Genomic DNA, 20690 nt, shown 5'->3' with positions numbered 1-20690 from the left:
AAGGGAGAGGTGGCTCGACCTTTATAGCCCAGGACCACGGGGGAGGAGTCATAGGGTATGAGTCATCAGTGGGCGGGCCAGCTCCATATACAGTCTTGGCTTCGCGGACGAAGATTTATGGAGTGGTAACGTCCACGTCAGCTGCAGGCTCGTTGGTGGCTGACAAGTCCGATGCGGGACAGGCAGACACGGTTGCAAGGGATAGCCAACAACTATATACAGTGGAGTAAACATCACCACACAATAAATGGCAGAACAGGCTCAAAAGACCCAAATTCAATTTCCTGTTAAAAGTTTGAACAGGGATAATATTTAATAAAAAAAACCCCAAATAACATTTGGAAATGAAGGCATTCTTGGCGATTAAACATGTTTCGGTGAAGCTGTAACTTCTGCATAATTAGTTTCACCACCAGCCCAGATACACGGGCACGTTGTACGTGCGTGTTTTTTAAAATTATTGATGACCCCGAGAAGGGGCTGAATTCAGGCACGGACGGGCGAGATGAGGAGAGGTGGTCTCGACCTTGCTTTCTGATCACTTCGCGGTTCCACTGGTCTCCCCGCCTCCCCCTGTCCAGTTCTTGGCTCGCCCGCAGTGTCGGAGCAGAGCGCCCGGGGACTGAGGCAGAAGTCGGTCAAGCTCGGGGGTTGCCTCCGGTGACGTTGGCCTCTGCGCACAATCGGCGTGAGACGGGGCGTGACGAGAGCGTGGCGTGGCCGCAGCTTTTGGGTACGGCGCAGTCTCTCCCTCCTCCCCCCCCCCCCCCTCCTCCTCCTCCTCCTCCTCCTCCTCCCTTTCATCAGGCATGACCCTTCAAAGGTGAGAGGCGTAAATTTCGCCTCGCTTGCAAAGACAGCCGTGCCGAGCAAGTTGGGTTGGATTGGCAACCCCCTTGTCCCGTCAATCGTCAGGCCCCCGGGAGTTTCTCTGGTTGTGGCGGGTGTCCATCCGCGCGCAGTCTCGACAGGTAGGCATGAAGTTCCATTTCGGGGTTGCCAAGACGTGTGGTTACCCCCGATTGCTATTTCTACCCTGAACTAGGGCGTTGAAGTCGTGCCCTTGTTGCAGCAGGCTCATTCTGGGATTTGTAGTCCCTGTTGCATTTTGTACTGGTGCCATCTGTAGCTTCGAAAAGGACCTGCTGGTCGAGAATCACCAATGTATCTTTATTTGTGTGTGAGATTTGACATCACGTTTGTATAACCATATGCAGCACAGAACAGGCCAGTTTGGCCCGACTAGTCCATGTATCGTGGCTGTAGTTCAAGAAGTGAGCAAGTGTTTGGCTTTTTTGTGTGCCTTAAACTCCAAACCGTGTATCTTGGCGCCTCACAGTTCAGCGGGCAGCAGCCTCCTTTGAAGAAGACCGCAGAGCCCACCTCACTGACAAAAGACAAAGGAGGAAAAACCCAACACCCAACCCCAACCCACCAATTTTCCGCTGCAACCGTGACTGCCTGTCCCGCATCGGACTTGTCAGCCACCAACGAGCCTGCAGCTGACGTGGACGTTACCACTCCATAAATCTTCGTCCGCGAAGCCAAGCCAAAGAAAAAGAAAGAAAGAAACGTCCATAATTCAGGCATTTATCCGCCATATGTTTAGGATATGGGTGTTCGTATTGGGCGGCTGGCAGGTGTGTCGCTGAAACATGCAACTTTCAAATGCAACGATTGAATAAATGAGAGAGGGACATTGGAATGTAGAGATTGAATTTTAGTTAGAAATAATAAACCAAAGGAATAATGGCATTTGGCCAAGTCAAAATGCAACAAACTTAATTTCCTACATCATATTTAGTATTGATATTAAGTCCTGAACTAGTCGGGTGCAGAAACCAACCCTTTGGCCCATTTTCCACACTGTTCGTGAGCCACGGGATGCATCAGAATACAGGACTGAGATTGGGAGTCTGGCTGTGTCGTTCCAAGAACAGCAATCTTGCTCTCAATGTCAGCAAGGTCAAGGACTTGTTTCTGAAGGAGTGACCATGCACCTGTCTCCATTGATGGGAAAGTGAGGGAAGGGCTTAGTACCTTCCTCCTTGGAGGACCTTTCCTGGAACATGTGCCTTGATGGCAACCATGAAGAAGGCTCACCAATGTCCCTTCTTTAAAAATGCATTGACTGGCTGCATCGTGTCCTCGATTAGAAAATTAAGTGGCCGCAGCTTTTGGGTACGGCGCAGACTTGTTAATCCAGAAGGCTGTAGAAGATGCTAAGTCCAACATGTGTGCTGACCCAATGAAACCATCTACAAGAGATGCTGCCTCAAATGGACAACCAACACCCTTAAACGATCCTCACCATCCCCAGCCTCAATCTCTTTTTGTAGTTCTCTTCAGGCAGAAGCTAAAGCCCAGCACATTCAGGATCAAGGGCAGTTTTTATCCAACGTCTAGCAGACCCTGTAGTACCTTTCTTCCAAAACCAGGAACTACTTTGGGACCATCAAAGGATGTCTACCACTGAAATGTCACACTATTTTGTTGCACTAACTGCATCTGTGAATATTTGTACATCTATCCTTTATTCTATTTTTCTGTCTTTGCGTGTTGTGGTGATGTTACTATTGTGGATTGCGCACCTTGAAAAACCTGTTTGGCTGCAGTAAGTAAGAATTTTGTTGGCCCTGTACATTGTAGTGTGTTTACCACAATTAAACTCTCATTGACATTGTCCCATTAAACACCCATTTACAGTAAATCCCTTTTTATTCTTTCTGTATTTCCATTGAATTCTACCATTGACCTACACACCATTAGGAATTTACAAAGGTCAATTTATTTATTAACGACAAATTTTTGGGACATGAGAAGCCAACGTTCTCAAAGAAAGAACATGCAAACACTGCAAAGGCAGTGTCTGAGGTTAAGATCAAATCTGGGCCTATGATGCAATAACTCCTTTAATTACCAGTGTGCCATGTTGGCAACTTTGTCACAAATTTGTACCTTGGTAAAATGTGACAAGGGATCAAGGTAGCAACAGTTACCCATTTAAGGATTCTGCAATGAAATACTGTACATGTAACATGTAAGAAATAAACTAATTGAGCAAGATGTTCTAGTTATGGTAGCCTTCAGAATAACTTTGAAGAGGCAGTGGATCAGAACAAATGAGAGTGGGGTGGGGAGATGAACACAGGGGTTAAGGGTTACCTAAAATTGAAAAATTCTGTGTCCGTATTATTGGAATGTAGATTCTTGAGCAGGAATATGAGGGTGTTGTTCCTCTAGTTTTTATTTGCCCCCATGTTAGCAATGGAATGGGGGCTGAGGATGAACAGATCAGTGGGAACGGGAAGGGAGGTTGAAATGGTATGCATGGGATGGCTGGTGCAGACAGAGTATAGGTGCTCTACAAATCGCTAGCCTTACTTGTTCTCACTAATGTAGATGAAGCCAAATCGGGGGCACTGAATGCAGTAGACAAGGTTGGAGGAATTGCAGTGTATTTTTACCCAACCAAGAAGCATCCAGGTTGGTTGCATCACCGTATGTTACGGTTGCTGCAGAGAAATGGATCAGAGGATCAATCCAAAGGACTAGAAGAGTGGCAGAGAGCATCATTAGAGTCTCCCTTTCCACCCCCACCCCATTGACGTGATCTATCAGGATCATTGTCTGAAGAGGTTGTGCAAAATAATTGAGGACACCTTGCACCCTTTGGGAAAAAGTTACAGGAGTATCAGAACCAGCACCACCAGGCTGAGGAACAATTCTTCCCATGGGCGGTGAGAATGCTGAATGATCAAGGGAACTGCTCACACTGACCATCCAAGACTCTAATATCTACTAAACTTGTATATAGGCATTATGTATATAGGCTTGTGCGTCTACGTGTTTTGTACATCGGGTTGTACTTGTGCAATCAGATTACAATAGACTTGTTAAGAACCCTGGATGGTGGTACTGGACAGGGTGCAAGGACAGGGTTTGAACTCTTGTGGATGCAGGAGAAAGTGCCAGGGTTCGGAGGGGTCAATGGATCAGAGAGTCTCTGAGGGAGTACATCCTGTGGAAAGTGAGAAAGGATTGGGAGGGGAAGATGTGGCTGGTGATGGCATCATCTTGCAAATGATGAAGGATGAGATGCAGAGTTGATGTTTTCCCTTGCTTGGGTGCCTGGAACCAGGGAATCTGGACTTAGAATAAAAACTCTAAAATTCTGTCAGAGATGAGAATAATTTTTTTCTACAAAATATTAACTAATATTTGAAAATCTCCAAGGAGTGCAGAAAATGCTCTGCAGCTGAATGTCTTCATATATCTGTCAAAATTAATGAAAAGCGTTTGCAAGATCAAGCCATAATAGAGTTGAATGATCAATCGTTGAATGGTGGAATAGGCAAGAGGGGCCAAATGGTTTCTAGCATTTATTTCCTGTCCTAAATGTGACTTATTCATAGTACATCTTGAGGCTCTTGCTGAAAATGTGAAATAAAACCAGGAAATGATGGAAACATTCAGCAGGTCTGGCAACATTAATGGAAAGAGAAACGGTTAACCGCTGAAGGGTCTAGGACCTGAAAAGTTAACTTGTTTCTATTTCCACTTGTGCTACCTGACCTGGTGATATTTATTTGGCATTTTGAATTTCTCTGTCACAATCTTAAAATTGGGAATCCACTCCATACTTCAGTTTTTGGCAGTGGGTGGGCACAGGGCCGTAGAGCAGATAAATGCCCCACACCCTGCTGAGAAGGAGAAGGAGAAGGCAGGGTTACAACCCTGCAGTGGACCAGCAAACAGCTTGGCACCGAAGGCCTCAAACCAAGCACTGATCGCTTCCTAATGGTATTAGTGGTTCAGAGCCAGGGTCCATGGAGGGTGACTTGGATGCTTCCAACTCTGATTCACCACTGGAATGAACAGAAGGCCATGTGAACATGTGAGAGCACAGGAGGTGGCAGCTTTGGATGAGATGGCCACTCAGTGTCTCTTAAGGGATTCTCTTTTGCTTCTGTTTCTTGAGTTGATCGTGATGCTGGAATAGTGGTGCCCCTTTGTGTGTCTTTACAGGGTATTTGTGTGCATGACAATTAAGGAACCTTGGACCTTAATTCATGTTCAAGTTTATTATCATCCAAGTGTAAAACTACAACCCAATGAGACAATGTTCTCCAGTCCTCAGTGCAAAAATGTGCCAACACACATTCATGCATTCAGTCAAATTACACCAATGCAGTATAAAAATACACATCTAGTAAAGTCTAGGAGGATTTGTATGAGCAGTTCATCAGTCATTCAGCAGTCTCCCTGACTGTGTGAAGAAGCTGTTTCTCAGAACTGAATTACATTCTTTGACACCTACATTGTCTTCACTCTGCTATCACTAGCTACTTGTAGACCAACTGCTATTTATGCATTTCCAAATGACCAGTTCCATTTCTTTGCCAGATGGCTGTTGGAATTTAAGCAGGCTTATGGTTATCTTGGAATTATATTTAGCACTGGGTATATGATCAAGTTAGTGCCACAGCCAAAGCTACTTATTTTCATCTTTGGTAACTGTCTCGCTTTGTAATTTTCTTGCTTGAGTTTGTTACTTGTAGATTTGTCTCTGGTTAAAATTCTATTGCTTGGCTATAATTCACACCAAATGTCATTCATTCTTCAGAGATCATTCAGCATTACCTCCTGGGATGAAGGAGTTGAGTTTTGAGCAAAGGCAGAGCCAGCAGGTTGGGCCCATAAGCACTGGAGTTCACCATAGGAGGTGATCTGATTGAAACATAATATTTCTGAGGGGACTTGACAAGATAGGTGCTTAGAGGAATTTTTCCCTCATTGGGATAATAGAACTATGAGCATAACACCAGAATAAAATGGCTATGAAGAGGAATTTCTTCTCTTCTCTCAAACATTCTTTGTGAATGTTTGGATTCCTTTATTTCAGAGAGCAGTGGAGCAGTGATAGATTTTTGTTCTACAATAAGTTGAATGTTATTGGGCTCAGAGCACAGAGAAGTGTTGAGGATGTCTGAGACCAGTCATCCATTTGAGGGACAAGGAGGTTCTATTTTACAATTTCTCAAATTGTGTGGCCAAAAACTTTCATCCCTGTTTCCAGGTTTCTCTTGATCTCACCCCCCATTAACACCCATCTTATAAATGGGACAAATTTGGCTGACGAGGGAAGTTAAAGCCAAAATAAAAGCAAAAAGGAGGGCAGACAAGGAAGCAAAAATAAGTGGGAAGATCAGGGAATGCGAAACTTTTAAAAAACTTGGAGAAGATGACAGAGAATATGATTAGGATGGGAAAAATGAATGATGAAAGGAGGTTAACAAATAATATCAAAGAGGAGACAAAAGCTTTTTTAAATGTGTAAAAGAGTGACCAAAATAGACATAGGACAAATAGAAAATGATGCTAGAGAATTTGTAATGAGAGACAAGGAGATGGCAGAGGAACTGAATGAATGCTGTGAAGATCATGAGGGAAAGGGTACTTTAGAGCCTTAATGGTCTCAGGGTAGATGTCCGGATGGAATGGGCCCTCGGGTTCTGAAGGGGGTAGCTAGAGATTGTGAAGGCATTGGTAATGATCTTGAAGGAATCAATGGATTCTAGCATTGGTTCTAGAGAACTGGAGGATCACGAATGTCCCTCTGCTGTTTAAGAAGCGAACAAGGTAGCAGAAAGTAAATTATAGACCAATTAGCCTGACGTCAGTGTTTGGGAAACTTGGAGTTGATTCTCAAGTATGAGATTATGGATTACCTGGAGGTGGATGAAAAGATAAATCATGCCTGATAAACCTATTGGAATTTTTTAAAGAGATTACAAGTAGGATGGACAGGGGAGATGCAGTGGATGTTGTGTATTTGGACTTTCAAAAGGCCTTCGAAAAGGTGGCACACATAAGGCTGCTAAACAAGATGAGAGCCCATGGAATTACTGGAAGGATGTTGGCAAGGCTGGAGCATTGGCTGTTTGCCAGGAAACAGAGTAGGAACAAAGGGATCCTATTCTGGTTGGCTACCGTTTACTTGTGTTTTTCCACAGGGGCCGATGTTGGGGCCTCTTCTATATAAATGATTTGGATTATGGAATAGATGGCTTTGTGTCTAAATTTGCAGAAGATGCCATAATAGTTGGTAGGGAGGTGGTGCTGAGAATACAGAAAGGCCTCAGAAAGACTTGTATAGATTAGGACAATGGGCAAAGAGGTGACAGATGAAATACAGTGTTGGAATGTGTAGGGTCATGTACTTGGTAAAAGAACTAGATGGGAAGACTATTATTTAGATGGGGAGAAAATTCAAAATTCTGAGGTGCAAAGGGACTTGGGTGTCCTCATGCAGGATACCCTAAAGGTTGACCTCCAGATTGAGTCGGTGGTGAAGAAGACGAATGCAATGTTGGCATTCATTTCTAGAGGGATAGCATACAAGAGCAGGGATGTAATGCTGAGACTCTTTAAAGCATTGGTGAGACCCCACTTGGTATACTGTGTACAGTTTTAGGCGCTATATTTAATTAAAGATGTGATGGCTTTGGAGAAGGTTCAGAGAAGATTTACTGGAATGAAACGTGGAATGAAAGTGTAGGTATATGAGGACATATATGGCTCTTGGACTGTTCTAGTTGGGATACAGAAGGATGATGGGGGACTTCATAGAAGCATTTCAAATGCTGAAAGGCTTGGGCAGAGTGGATGTGGCAAGGATGTTTCCCTTGGTAGGGGATCCTAGGGCAAGATGGCATAACTTCAGGGTAAAAGGGTGTCAATTTAAAACAGAGATGCGGAAAAATTTCTTTAATCAGAGGGTCATGAATCTGTGGAACTTTATGCCAGGCAGCTGCAGAAGCGAGTTCATTGGATGTACTTAAGGCAGTGATTGACAGGTATTTGATTAGTCAGGGCATCAAGGGTTACAGGGAGAAAGCCGCGGAGCAGCGCAGAGCAGGTGGATGGATCAGCGCATAATAAGAATATCAGAGCAGACTCGATGAGCCAATTGCCTTATGTCTGCTCCTATTATCTTGTGATTTTGTGAAATGTGCTTATGAGATATTGGCATTTCTGAGAATCCTAAAATTTAGACGCTCTGCCAATGGTGTCCCAATTTTAAGCTGCTGAAGCTCTGCATTGACTCTGGAAATCCTTGCTGACTGTGTTCTACCTCTTTTTCTAAAGATGTTTCTGAAAACCTACTTTATTGCGTAAGCATTCAGTTGTTGCACAAACATTTCCTTGTGTCTGCTGATGTCAAATTTTAGTGACTTCAACAGAAGGTTAATTAATAATTATGTCTTTTCCAGGACTAATTAAAAGAACAAATATGTAAGAAAGAAGATGTCAGTGGAACAAAGCAGAAAGGAAGACAAACTGTAAGCTTTATCCAATATTTCAAATGAGGTTTATTTAATATTAATTGCAATTGTATATGAATTAATTTTGGCATTAATTCACATAGCAAAGGCAATATAAAGTTAACCCTATGGACTCTGTGTCCCTGTTTTCAGAGAGTACCAAGTGCATGTTCTCTGTGTTCCAGTTTTCCGGGACTGGTTTTATACCCAACCACCAGCTGCTTCGTTCTGGTGTTCACACTGTAAAGGTTTCCCCGTGGACCCATCTGGAGTATGGTATATATAGGTACACAATCCTTTATTCGGAACTGTTAGGGGACAGTGTGTTCCGAATTTTGGATTTTTCCAGATTTTGGAAAGCCCACCCAAATTGTGCTGCTTTATTCAACCCCACTCCCTTCCAGTCGCCCGGCTGCCTCCCGCGGCCGCCCGGCTGCCTCCCGCGACCGCCCGGCTGCCTCCCGCGACCGCCCGGCTGCCTCCCCCAACCGCCCAGCCGCCTCCCCCGTCCGCCTCGCTCGGCCGCCTCCCCCAACCACTGGTCCCCGCTTGCCGGATTTTGGACCTTTCCAGATTTTAGATCTCCGGATAAAGGATTGTGTACCTGTATTATGAAAGCTTAAAAATGGGCAGAGTCCAAAGGGTTAATAGCAATAATATTGATTGAGGTAATTACATTTACTGAGAGTTTTGAGTCCAGTATAGAGCCTCCCAATCAGAGATGATGCTGTGCTTTATTCCTCATCCTTCCAGATGTCATTCCCAGATTAGCAATATGGTGTTCATATTTAGTAGCCCATAAATGTCTATGGATCGTTGATTAAAAAATATAGCTGCCTTTGTTATTTTGTATTTATAAAAGATGTATGTACAGTATATCTTTTTCATCTTTAACATTTTACTGCTCATTTAAAGGCCTCATAGAACCAACTTGTACGTCAATCTTCCATCAACACTATGGCCTATTGTATATTCTCCTGACTATAATATCACATTCTTGGGCTTAGAAAAGCTTCATCCTTTCGATTCAGGGAAATGGGGGAAAATTGTCAACTTTCTAAAAGGTATGTCATGTTTTGGAAGAATTTTACATTTTTGATTCATTATTGAAATATTTTGTGATCAATAAGTTGTTAGTTAACCATTTTGTTCATAAACAGAATTTTGTTTTTCAAGTTGTTTGAAAATGAAAGATGATTTGTAAGCATAAAGAGTTGTTTTGCTGTGGAGGACAAAGAACAGAATTAATGTCCCATCAGGATGAGTTGGTCTTAAATGAATTTTTGATGCAATTTTGGATTTTTTAAAAAAATCTCCCTTCAGATCATTACCATTTTATTTCTCTTGTACTTGCTTTTTTTTAGAAGAGATGTTGATAAAGGATGAAACCATTGTAAGAGCCATAGAAGCACAGGAAGATGACCTGTTAGTTGTGCACTCAAAGCGGTACCTTAATAAACTCAAGGTAACTTGATTTCACTGCTTTCTTAACTGTGCTTGGATGATGAAGGAAACTGAAATGATCAATATCCAATGTCATGTTTACCATGTGCCAAAATATGAAAAGCCACTGGGAAAAATATAACTATACACCACTTGAAATGTTAAATACTGTACTTATGGAGATGTCTATTTAAAAAAAAATATTCTGCCTCAATGTTTACGGGATACCGGAAGAGTAAAGTGTACTGAAAGCTAATCTCTTACTACTGGTCAACGTCGTCTTTAATCTAAAAATAGAATCAGTTTTGGGTTGTTTTTATGTTTTGTAATCTTGGAGAAGCATGAGAGAAGCAGTTTCCCAACAAAAAGGCATTAATGCACTTTTTGTATTTTTCATTAAATATCTTTTTATTCAATTTTATTTGAATACCCCACGTGTGGGGTATTCTTGTACCAAGAATGAAATCGAGTACAGTATCTATAATTAACCAGCTAGTTGGCTGCAAGCAACAAAAATGCAATTGAAATTGGCCAGTTCTGTATTTGGGATTTAACTTGTATCCCACAGATTGCCTTGCATTAATACAACAATGTTAATATGTTGATTTTGGACTCTTCCTGGTAACACTGTCCCTTTTTTTTGTATCCTTTGTGACTTGTGCATCTCTGAGTATATTTAATAACATGAATATATTTGAAGAATAACTAACCAAAGCAATGGAAGTTAAATAATAAGCCAGGTCCACATGAGTTGCTTGGGTGAATTACCTTCTTGAGTTTAGTTACTGCTTATTGCCTAGGTCTACTGATACTGTTCTTGACTTCCTCATGGGTCTGGAATGAGGTTCAGGAATATTAACAATCTCCTTTCACTTGAATGTCTTACCACATTTTTTAAAAGAAAAACATGAACAACGCAAAAGGTGTGTGGAGGTAAGGAGCAGTTGGAGCTCCTAAAGAAGAAAATTGTTGGTGCTGTTGATTAAAATATGAAAATCAAATAAGGCCCCAAATTTTAGTGTGAAGTGGATGGCAGTCAAAGTGAAGCAAAAGTAGGAGAAAATGGAAAACAAAATACTAAAAGAAAGAAATAGAAGAAACCACAGGGAAAATAATGGAGAAAGGTGAGTTTTTTTTTTAAAAAGGAGGAAGATGCTATTTCATTTGCACTTTTTTTTCAATAACATGCACAAAATACAAAGAAGATATGGCAAAGAAGGAGAAATAATCATGTTGGGTTCACATTGTATATTTCCTAGTCTGGTATGATTACATGTTAGAAATAGTGAACTGCCGATCAGTCGCTTAACTGAAGTATATTCTGGGTCAAGACCATTCCATTCAATCATGTAGTTTTTCTACTGAACTTCTGAGACTTTACCTGTACTTGAAGCTGATCAACTGAAACTGATGGCTTTTTGCAGTGTAATTCGATTGTAATTTAAACTTGCCTGTTGCATAAATCCAGACTGTTTTATAGGCTTTGATTTTTGGTACTTGAGATATTTGTAGCGTGGATGACAAATTGCTGTCCAAGTCATTTTAGTTCATGCTACATCTGAGTTTCAGTTACACTGATAATGCATGGTCAATTTTAATCAGGTTGGAACTACTGTGAATTTGATTTGTTAACGTCGAGGATTTCTAGATTTCTTTGGAAATTTTGAAAAAAATGAAGCACACAAAAGAGAATGCGATTAAACATTTGAAATTGCTGGAAACACTCAGCAATGCAGGCAGCACCTGTGAAGAGAGAAACCAGATTAATGCTTTACAACAAAGTCCCTTTCTGATGAGGGTCTTTGACCTGAATCATTTTTTTACTCTGGTTCTGTTGCAATGGATGCTGCTTGAAATGCTGTTTTTCCAGAAGTTTCTGCTTCTGTTTAACATTGTGGCAGGGTAGTGTAGAAATTGCAGGGGGTCTGACAGAAATACAGGGACACAATCCTTTATCTAGAACCCTCGGGGGACAGTGTGTTCCGAATTTCTAATTTTTCCAGATTTCAGAACAAAAGCCAACTGCCCCAGATTTAAACCCACCCAAATTTTGCTGCCGTATCCACCCCCTTCCAGTCATACTGCCATCTCTCTCCCCCTCCCACCCACCCAATTTGCGCTCCTGTCTATTTCCCCCCCCCCCACCTGCCCGAGTCGTGCTGCCGTCCCTCTCTCCCCGCTGTACCAACACCAGGAAAAAAAAAGAGCTTTCCGGATTTCAGATGTCGGATTGTATACCTGTATTTAAAATGTTCTCAGCCACGGGTGTAGTGCCAGAGGATTAGAGGGAAGCTCATGTTGTTCCGTCATTTAAAAAAAGGCTCCAAAGGTAACCCAGGAAATTATTGACCAGTGATCTTGATATCAGTAGTTGGTAAATTATTAGGTGTTCTAAGAGATCAGATATACAATTATTTGGCTAGCTAGATACTGATTAGGGACAGTCAACATAGTTTTGTGCGTGATAGATCGTGTTTAACCAATCTTATAGAGATTTTCAAAGAGGTTTCCAGGAAAGTTGATGAAGGACAGGCTGTGGATGTTGTCTACATAGACTTTAGTAAGGCCTTTGACAGAGCCCCATATGGGAGGATAGACAAGAGAGTTCAGACGGTAGGTATTCATGGTGAAGTAGTCAACTGGATTTGACAATGGCTGGATGGGAGAAGCCAGAGAGTAGTGATGGATGATTGCTTCTCAGATTGGAAGCCTGTGACTAGTGGTGTGTCTCAGGGATCAGGACTAGACCATTGTTGTTTGTCATCTGCATCAGTTATATGGATGATAATTTGGTAAATTGGATTAACAAGTTTGCAGATGACACAAAGATTAGACGTTTTGTGGACAGTGATGAAGGCTTTCAAATCTTGCAGAGGGATCTGAACCAGCTGAAAAAATGGGATGAAAAGTGACAGTTTAATGTTGACAAGGGTGAAGTGTTGCATTTTGGAAGGACAAACCAACAAAGGACGTACATGATAAATGGTAGGGAACTGAGGAGTGTGGTGGAACAGAGGGATCTGGGAATACAGATGCCTGTACATAATTCCCTGAAAGTGGTGTCACAGGTGGATAGGGTTATAAAGAGAGCTTTTGGCATATTGGCCTTCATAAATCAAAGTATTGCATATAGGAGTTGGGATGTAATGGTAAAGTTTTAAAAGACATTAATGAGGCCAAATTTGGAGTATTATGTGGAGTTTTGGTCACATAACTACTGGAAAGATATCAATAAGATAAAAAGATTAACAGATCTGGATGCTGCCAGACTTCAGGAACTGAGTTGCAGGGAAAGGTTAAGTAGGTTAAGACTTTATTCCCTGGAGCGTAGAAGAATGAAGAGAAATTTGATTGAGGTATTTAAAATTATGAGGGGGATAGATAGAGTATATGTAGATAAGCTTTTTCCACTAAGGGTAGGTGAGAGACAAACCAGAGGACATGGGTTAAGAGTGAAAAGGGGAAAAGTTTAGGGGGAACATGAGGGGGAACATCTTCACACAGGGATTGATAGGAGTGTGGAATGAGCTGCCAGTTGAAGTGGTTAATGCGGACTCAATTTTAACATTTTTTTTGAATATTTTATTTATAGTTTTTCAGGTTTAGACACAGTAATTTACAGCTTGGCAGCAATAATCATTACAAGTCGACATCAATTACCACTTATCTATATCATATCTTTACAAATTTACAAACCAGTCCAAACCTAATGCCCCTTATCCTCCCTTTTCCCCCCACTTCATTCCCTAAGCCCCAAGCACTCAACACACAGATAAGTGGATATCTATAAAGAACGTTTAAACAACAAAACATAGGGAGCACAATGCTCAAGTGAGAATTGGATTTCCAGGTAACCGCTGTGCACTTCCTGGCCACCGCCAATGTGATAATTACAAATTGAATTTGGAATTTGGACAGCTTCATTGTAGGTCTTATGTCCATCATGTTACCCAACAGGAGCAGCTCAGGATCCTGTGGGAATTCTTTATCTATTATTTTTCCCAGGACTTTGCCTAGCTCTGCCCAAAAGGGTCTCACATTGGTATATGTTCAGGTCACGTGCAGAAAGGTTCCTGTCTCAATGTCGCACCTGAAACACTGATCCTACAGTTCCGACTTGGACCTGTTAATCCTTTGCGACATTAGATACAGTTGGTGCAATAGCCTGTATGTTGCATTGATTTCCACCGTCATGCTGATCTGACTCAGGTCAGACCAGCACCGCTCATCAATCATTGTTCCTAAGTCTGACTCCCACCTCTGTCTCGCGTTATGAAGACGTCATATGGGTCCTTCCACTGTGAGCAGGGAATGCATTGCCGAAATAAATTTCTGTGTGTCCCCCCACTTCGAATCATGGTCTCTGTCTCTGCACTTTGGGAGGGTCATACTTGGACCTAGTTTGTCCTAGAGAAAAGATCTTATCTGAAGATAGCAGTGGAATGTTTTATGTGACAAATTGTACCTCTGTTTAAGCTGCTCAAATGACATTAATTGTCCCTGCTCGTAACAGTCCTCTATGCACCTGACACTATACCTGTGCCAGGCGTTTAGGATCTTGTTACCTACTGTCAAAGATATTAAATGGTTCAGAGTCAGGGGTGTTTTTGGAGATAGCCCCAATTTTATTCCTAAATATCGGTTAATATCACTCCATTTACGAATAATTTGTCTTAAAATGGGCTGTCTGTTTTTCTAGATAATAATTTGGCATCCAATTTATAAATAATGTCCTCTGCTATCCTCTCGCCCACCAAATGCAGTCCAATTTGTACCCAGGATGGTACCTCTCCCCCCTCAAAGAGATGTACCTCGACTGGGCTGCCCAATAGTATTTTTTTTAAAGTCCGGCATCTGTAATCTGCCCAGACTGCAGTCCCAGGTTAATATTTCCAGAGAGACCCTGGCTACCTTCACATTCCATAGGAATGTTCTTAATCATGAGAGCAAGGCTTGAAAAACATTCAAGAAGAATTTGGACAGGTACATGGATGGGAGAGGTATGGAGGGCTATGGACTGGGTACAGGTCAGTGGGACGAGGGGGGGAAAAATGGTTCGGCACAGACTAGAAGGCCCGAAGGGGTCTGTTTCTGTGCTGTAGTGTTCTAAGGTTCTATAATACATTGGCCAATAGATGTGTAACCAAGATTGAAGACAATAGATTAAAAACATTTGCAATATGGATAGAAATTTGGCAAAGTGACAGAAAATGGAGTCTGCAGTTGTTGTTTTCTGACTGGAGAGGTTTCTTTCTGGGGGCTCAGAATGGGATCACTGTATATATTAATATAGCAATATGCAATATTGCTGGCTTTCCACTCAGCTCTGGATCACCTGTTACAGAGTTTTGTGTTGTGTATTGGCCTATGTGTTGTGTGGTTTTATGTTGGAAAGTGACAGTTTGCCTTAGAGAGCCAAGGTGAAGGTGGACTGCTGAGAGAGTGGGAGATGGACTGGGCATGTGGAGAAAATGATATAGAAATTGGAAACAACGTCTCCTCCTCACTGATTATCAACGCAGGCACACCTCAAGGATGCGTGCTTAGCCCACTGCTCTACTCATTATACACCCATGACTGTGTGGCCAGGCACAATTCCAATGCTATCTACAAATTTGCTGATAACGCCACAGTTGTCGGCTGAATCATAAATAGCAATGAGGAAACGTTTAGGAGGAAGATAGATCAACTCCTTGAGTGGTGCCACTTCAACAACCTTGTGCTCAATGTGTGCAAAACCAAGGAGATGATTGTGGACTTCAGGAGGAAGTGAGGGGAACATGACCCAGTTCTCATCGAAGGTTTAGAAGTGGAGAGCGTCAGGAACTTCAAATTCATGGGTGTCAACATCTCCGAGGATCTGTCCTGGATCCTCCATGTTAATGCAATCATGAAGAAGGCTCGCCAGCACTATACTTTCTGAGGTGTTTGAGGAGATTCAGTATGTCACTGAAGACCCTCAAACTTCTACAGGTGTACTGTGGAGAGCACTCTAGCTGTTTGCTGTTCCAACTCTCAGGGCAAGAAAAAACTCCACAGGGTTGTTAACTCGGCCTGCGACATCACAGGCACCAGAATTCACTCCATCAAGGACATCTGCATGAGGCAGTCACTTAAAAAAGAAGCTGCCTCTATCCTCAATGCCCCCACCACCCAGCCCATGCCCTCTTCACTCTGCCTCTGTCGGGGAAAAGGTACAGGAGCCTAAGGATGGGGACTCAATGGCACAAGGTCAGCTTCTTCCCCGCTGCCATCAGATTCCTGAATAATCATTGAACCAAAGATTCTGCCTTACTCTTCGTGCACTATTTTTTATATATATTTATTATTGTAAGATGTTTTATAATATGAATGTTTGCACTGTGACGCTGCCACAAAACACCAAATTTCATGACTTGTTCATGACAATAAATCCTGATTCTGATATTAATTACTTGGAACTGGGTGAACAAGGTCAAATTTACAAATCTGCAGGTGACAAAAATTTTGTAGCATAGTTGTGGTTATTTTCCTTGGAATGGAGGCAGCTCAGAGGGGATCCTGAGAGGCTTCTAAGATTGTGAAAGATGTAGATCAAGCAGATAGGGAAAAATTATTCTGATCTGGAGAAGAGTAAAGAACCCTGGTTTTCTATGGAAATATGTGGTTGTAAAGGCAAAGTCAATCATTGTGTTCAAATAGAAGCTGGATAAATATATGAAAGGGAAAACAATTTTGGGTTGAAGAGGGAACTGGGACTAGATGGATTGTATTTGCATAGTCCTAGTATGGAAATAATTGACTGAATGGCTTCCTTTCATACTGTAACCTTTCTGTTATACTTCATTGTTAACAGTTCTGTCTTTTGGATGCAAGGATTTCATTTTCATTTTTCACGTGGAAGCTAAAGTTCCTAAGACCAGGGATTCACCCAATATCCTTGTTGACATTTCTTCCACTATTGAATGCAGATTTGCTGAGAATTTCTTTCACCTCTGTTTCTGGAAAGGTCTCTTATCGTGAAAATGTTTTCCAGCAGGATCCCTTGGATGGCAAATTGGGGCGAGTTCTGTCAATATATTCTACTTCTCCAGAGAGACAAAAGCCACTTGCAGTTCTGTGTTATTGTGTCTAAGATCAGGAAACCTGTTAAAGACTTGGAGAATATATTTGGGTTTTATTGATCTCTGTGATATTTTAAAACATGAGACATCGCACTTACTGAATGAATCTCCAATAAAGTGCCATGCTGTTAAATTTTTGCTTTACCTTTGTGGGTGAGATAAAAATGTATTTTATTGCAAATTGTTTATTTACAACAAATGGAAGAAAACTATTATACAAAGATCAGATTTGAGTTGTAATATTAAATAATGTAAAAATCTCCATTATCTGGCATCTACGGGGATCGAGGTTGCTGGAAAATACAAATTTTCCAGTTGACTGAGATTCACTCTTCCAATCTCTAACTAATACACCTGCATTAAGAATACACTGTTTAAAAGACAGTGCAAAATTTAAAGTAATTAGAAAAAATAAATCAGTATTGTAGCCTTTAATTAATGTAAAGTTCATTTTAATCAAGTGATTCTTGTAACTTACAAATTTTAAATTCAAACCCTGGTTGCTGGTGATGTAACAGCGTTGCGCTGGCTGCTACGCTAACGATGCCGCTATCATAATTAGGACCACCTTCCCCAAGTTTACAGGTAAAGCCTTCCTAATATACTTCATAGTAATAAAGGTATAGGACAAAAAGGTATAGGATATCTCTAAGCAGAGATAGGGTGACATTTTGGGAGGGTCACCACAGCGATGAGTGGCATTGGCCGGCTCTCCATCCTGGGCGCCACCATTTTATTCAAAGACAGCTTTATTCAAACAGCTGCTCTGGGTGGGGCACAATCAAGGCGCTCCGCTGGCTGAATGTTTCCTCCCAAGGAGTTGTGTGTTTGGAGAACATTTACAATTTTAAAATTTTATTTATTTTTAAAATGTATTTATTTCCTTAATTTTTTTGCCAGTTGATTGAGGGCAAGATAGTGGGGATTTTACTATATAAATTTATATAGGGGGAAAAATAAAAATAATCAGACCAAATGGTAGAGGTTTGAAGTTTCTGCTTCAGCTGAAATATATGTTTTGGGTCTCATTTATTCTGTTTGTTTTTCAAGGTGTGTGATGAACTTTATTTGTATATCATCAAATGAACAAAATGAAATTAAGCAATACAATTAGTCAATGTGTTTGAACATTATTTAAAAATAAATTAATAGAATGTATTTATGTGTAATTGGTGTTAATTGGTAAACAGTTTAAATATTAGAGTTATCCAAAAAACCAGGCAACTGAATATTATATTTAAGAACAAAATAGAACTATTTGCTACATATTAATACTTCCCTATCAGGGTTGGCAAAATTGGAAAAATAATTTAAGAAAGCTTTGAAAAGCATCATTGCATTTAAAAAAGGTATTTGGTTTTAAGAGTATTCTGAAGCTTCTGAATAGGTGGAGTTGGCTAAAGTCTGATGTTAATTAATTCTGTTGAAAATTTTATTTATTAATATCTTTCACACATTTCAAATTAACTTGCAATATCATTAAATAATAAATAATTTTCCATTTTCACCCCCCCCCCCACCATCCTTAACCCCTACAGATAGAAAAAAAGAGGAAAAAAAAGAAAAGAAAAAATGCATTCATCATAGTAATTATAACCACATTAATAATTCCACAATACATTTCCTGATGAAAGTACCATATTTTGGTGGGTGGGGGGGGGGGGCGGGGGGGGAGGGATTGGATTAGAAGGTCTGAATTAGTCTATCTCAAATGGCTCCCAAATTTGACAAAATTTATCATAATCATCTCTCATGTTATAAGTAATTTTTTCTAATGGGAAACAGTATTTTATTTCATTAAACCATTCTTCTATTTTAACATTACTTTCCAATTTTCACGTTTTAGCTACATACTTTCTCGCTATTGCTGTTGTGAGTCTCAAAAATCTCTTTTTATATTTATCTAGTTCCAACTTGTTACCCAACATAAGGAAATTTTTGGATCTAATTTAACCTTCACTTTTAATATCTTCTCTAACATAACACACAATTCTTTCCAGAAATCTTTTACCTTTTTACACAACCATACTGAATGCAAGAAATTACCAACCTCTTTTTTTTACATCTAAAACATTGAGTAGAAAAATTTAGGTTAAATTTATTCAACTTGTAGGGTGTGTAATACATTTGATGTAAAAACAAATTATATTGAACCATTTGATATCTAACGTATTAGTTACACTATCTCTACATAGTTTCATCCGTATTTCTTCTTGAATTTGTATATTTAAATCCTGTTTCCACTTCAATTTAGTTTTATACAAATCTTTCTTTTCCTTTATTTCTTATAAATCTTCAAATAATAAAGGTATCTGTTATAACATCTTCAAATTATCTATGCTCCGGAAGTCTCAAGTCCATTCCTACTTTCTTCTTCAAATATGATCATAATTGATAATATACAAATATTGTATTTTGTTATATCCCATATTTCTCCTTTCATTGATCATATGTCATAAACAATGAACCTCTAAAACAATCTCATCTGTTTGCGGATAATGTTACAGTATACTTGACTAAACCTGAAACTTCACTGAATAGATTAAATGAAAGATTAACAGAATATGGACTAGTTTCAGGATATAAGGCTAAGTAATAAAAGTGAAATGATGCTGATGGTTAATGCAGATTATACACAATGTAAAAAGTTAGTAAAACTTAAATGACAAAGTGAGGAGGTTAAATATTTGGGGATAATAGTAAGTAAGCAATTAAATAATGTGTATAAATTGAATTATTTATCACTTTTAATAAGATTGGAAGAAGATTTAAAAAGATGGAAGGAATTACCAATAATGTTAATAGGACAGGTGAATTGTGTTAAAATGAATATTTTTTTCTAGAATTCAATACTTATTTCAAACAGTACCAATTCAGGTACCTGAAATGCTTTTTTAGACGATTAAGAGTGTTAAGGAAGTTTTTATGGAGAGGAAAATCGACAAGGATAAGTATGCAAAAGTTGACATGAAGAAAAGATCAAGAGGGTTTGAGATGACCAAATTTTAAAAGTTATTATAAGGCAGCTCAATTTTTGTCATCTTGGTATCAAAGGGAAGAAAAAACATCTTGGGTAGATATTGAGATGAATAATATAGGTGAAGAAAGTCCAAACCTTTTCTTAAGCTGTATTTTTTCATTGTATGTTTTATCCTGATCTATAAATAACATTTTCAAAATTGAAAAGAAAGTCCAGACCAAATATTGTATCAATGGAATTATGACATTTTTAAAGGTTGAACAGAAATACCAATTTTAAGGCATTTGTTTTGAATATGGAACAGGATACATATGGAAGGAGGTATAAGGAATTATCAGTTGGTTCAATTGACTTTAAAACAGAATCAGCTTCTTCCGTTTACAATGAATAAGTCTTTATTTGAGAATTGGTATGATGTTAATTAATTCTGTAATGGGCTTGCTTAGTTTGGTGGGCAGACCAAGAAATATGCTGAAATCAGTATGTGATTGCTCAAGAAGCAATTTTCACTTGAAGTTCCATAATCTCTTGCACTTCCTTTAGTTGTTTAAGTTTGTTTACACAGGGCAGAAAACAGTCCAGTTAATTTGCAATTCCTGGCCAGTACTTTTGCAAAGAATAGTACTGTGTTGTCCAAATCATAGTAAAACTCTGAATCCTTTCACAGATAGATATTCCTCCTTCGTCTGCATATTCACATGTCCATCTAGAGTGCTACTATTATATCTGCTTCCACCACTACTCTGTGTTTAAAAGAAACTCCCCGGCCCATCTCTCTTCAATTTCCTCCCATTCACCTTCTGTGCATGCCTTTTAGTATATGACACTCTTACCCTG

At 40.0% G+C, this 20690-nt stretch overlaps 1 protein-coding gene across 4 annotated transcripts in view; it reads left to right on the top strand.

The window, feature by feature from the left end:
• The first annotated feature begins 616 nt into the window (after positions 1 to 616).
• The window catches only part of hdac11 (histone deacetylase 11), a 120116-nt gene continuing 100042 nt past the window's right edge, over positions 617 to 20690 (top strand). For 3 of the 4 annotated variants that reach the window (XM_069939800.1, XM_069939799.1, XM_069939802.1), the window contains exons 1-4: positions 766 to 971; positions 8277 to 8345; positions 9243 to 9391; positions 9692 to 9792. In XM_069939800.1, coding sequence (XP_069795901.1) covers positions 8311 to 8345; positions 9243 to 9391; positions 9692 to 9792 — 285 coding nt within the window. In that variant the 5' untranslated portion in view covers positions 766 to 971; positions 8277 to 8310. Of the gene's footprint in view, positions 734 to 765; positions 972 to 8276; positions 8346 to 9242; positions 9392 to 9691; positions 9793 to 20690 lie in introns of those variants that run through there. The other variant, XM_069939801.1, reaches the window with a different exon arrangement.

The sequence above is a fragment of the Narcine bancroftii genome, chromosome 5, assembly GCF_036971445.1.
Source record: "Narcine bancroftii isolate sNarBan1 chromosome 5, sNarBan1.hap1, whole genome shotgun sequence".
NCBI lineage: Eukaryota > Metazoa > Chordata > Chondrichthyes > Torpediniformes > Narcinidae > Narcine > Narcine bancroftii.
Note: the sequence above shows the minus strand (reverse complement) of the source record. Positions and strands in the feature narration are given on the sequence as shown.